The 2,328-nt window shown below is 45.3% G+C and overlaps 1 protein-coding gene across 1 annotated transcript; it reads right to left on the minus strand.

The window, feature by feature from the left end:
* Nucleotides 1–874: 874 nt before the first annotated feature.
* N7520_001680 (uncharacterized protein) lies at nt 875–1,809 on the minus strand (the record flags this gene model as incomplete). The annotated part of the gene is made up of 2 exons (XM_057135615.1): nt 875–1,618; nt 1,735–1,809. The coding sequence occupies 2 exons, from the start codon at nt 1,807–1,809 to the stop codon at nt 875–877; spliced, it is 819 nt and encodes a 272-aa protein (XP_057001551.1).
* Between the last annotated feature and the right edge of the window lie 519 nt (nt 1,810–2,328).

Here is a 2,328-nt window from a genome sequence, read left to right on the forward strand (position 1 = left end):
CACTATCAGATTTCCCTCACCCAGCATCCAGTGGCTATGAGACTCTATGGACCGCCCTCCCCAATCTGTCCCCTTTTCGAAATTGCCTGTGCTGGTGAGGTTTTGTTGCAGCCTTCAATATCTTTGTGCCAATAAGGACATGAAATACGAGGATTTGCGGTAACTTAAGTTTGCTGGGGACTCAACCAGCTCGACTTTCCATGTGCGGGAGACGTTGCACTTCAGAAAGCTTCTGAATGCACCTGGGAAATATTTGCGTCTCTACTGTTACGGTATACCGAAATCATACATACGACAAAGTCGCCTGAAAAAAGTCCATACTCGATGTGTGTGAACAAGAAGCGGACTTTCTTTTGATCACCGGATGGACCTGACGCACAAACTAGAATGTTCTCCCCTTTGTGAGTCAACAGCTTCTCACCTAGAAGACTGGAAGACCTTGCTGGGAACGGAGCAGCTATTGTACGCGAAAGAAGCGTCGCCAGCTACAAAAGCAGGTGAGTGAGCTCGGGATTGGAAAATTCACATAAATTAGCCTATGAATGAGAAATAATGCTTGCGCATGAGAGATCGATAGCCTTTTTCAGGCTAGAATCGTATTGGAAACAATGGAAAGGCTGAATACCAAGGACTAACATCCAAGTCTACCATTGAAAACAAAGGATTACTGTATCAAATAGCATCCACAAATTCTTCTTCAGAACCCAACGAATCTACATGTACATCCGACAGTCTTTTCTCGTCTCCTGCTTCCATAACATTCTTTGATTTGACTTGCCAAATGATGACTTCCAGACCTTCGCCAATTTCCCTCGAGCGTTCCAAGTCTTCTTTAATCATCGCTTCTTTTGCATTCCTTTCCCGAACATCCAATTCACTGCGTTTTTTTTTGTATCTCCTTGAGTTGTGCAAGCAATCTTCTTTCCAGCAGGTCTTTGTTGCGCTGAAGTTCTTCAATCGCGGATCGAACTTCTCTACGGAGACATTCAATTTTTTTGGATCGGATTGAATCTTCCCAAGCCGTCAAAAATAACTGCGCATTCTCAGCAAGTCGCTCAACACCAGCTGCAGTCTTCCGAAGTCGGTGCACAGCAGAATGTCGAAGTTCTCGAAGGAGGCCAATAAATTGTTCAAGCGGAGGTTTGAGGAGCGGGTTGGACTGACGAGCGAGTATTTTGATCCATTCAGTAAGTTCAACCGCCTCAGGACAGTCCCATCCATTTGCTGCCAAGACCTGAGGGAAATTTTGCTGAGCAAACTGGAAGCAACTCTCTTCAACCAATTCCTGTATAGTAGTCAAGACTAGATGCTGACATCGATAGTGCATGTAAATCGGGTATAACGATTGAACAGATTCGGTGGTGCCTGGAGCTTGCTCTGAAAATTTTGCGAATGTCAACTGAGCGTCACAGAATGTACGTTCGTCTTTGACTTCTGTTTGAGAAATGACTGCCGTTTCTTTTGAGGCCTCACGGTCAGATATTTCTTTCACAGTATTGGCCTCGTCTCTTGCTGCCTCTGCCTCTGAAACTTCTCTTTCAGCGCTCCGGGTGGGTGATACGTCGAATAACTCCGGAAATCGAATTCTCGCCTTCAAGGTGGAATCAAAAACTTCGCTCTCTAGAAGCTTTTAGCCACGGTGCTAGTGCGATCGATATCATATTCCCGTAATATATCGGTGAGAGCAACTTCATTTTGCTTTATCAGTCCTTTGACCGTTTTCAGTTTTCTCACCTGAGAATACGTGCCGCGGAAGATATGTTGACAGGCCAAATATATCAGCCTCTCATCCGGATCGCTTTGCACCATTTTTTCAAGCTGATGTCTTCCTCCAAATGACCGAAATTTGCCCTCATCTTAAATTCATAGGCGCCTTTGCAACAAATACCGTATCCTGCGCAAATGAATACTACACTAGGAATGTAGTTTCCACCACCCCCTTGGAAGATGAGAGGCACATTCCCTCAATGTAACTCTCCAGCATTCCATTTTCATGATTCATGACACCATAGCATCCCTGTTGTATGACTGCATTTGCCGGAGATGCAAGATCGGTCGAATTTACTATCAGTGAGCGAGATCACAACCATCAAAATGTGCCAGAACCGGCCAGCCAAGACTAGTCCGAAACCCTGTAGCACGGCCCCCTCCATTGCCGAGCCAAACGTGAGCATTGAATTCAACTGTCGGAAGCCTTCGCACCCGTATTTTGAGATACTATTACGCTTTTTGCATCCAGGTTTGTTCGGTTTCATCTCTTTTGCCTTGATACGTCTGGAAAGACTCTGGTTTTCGATCGGCCATGCCTGTATTAGTAAACACTGTGAT

The sequence above is a fragment of the Penicillium odoratum genome, assembly GCF_028828045.1.
Source record: "Penicillium odoratum strain IBT 22623 chromosome Unknown utg000001l_segment0_segment0, whole genome shotgun sequence".
NCBI lineage: Eukaryota > Fungi > Ascomycota > Eurotiomycetes > Eurotiales > Aspergillaceae > Penicillium > Penicillium odoratum.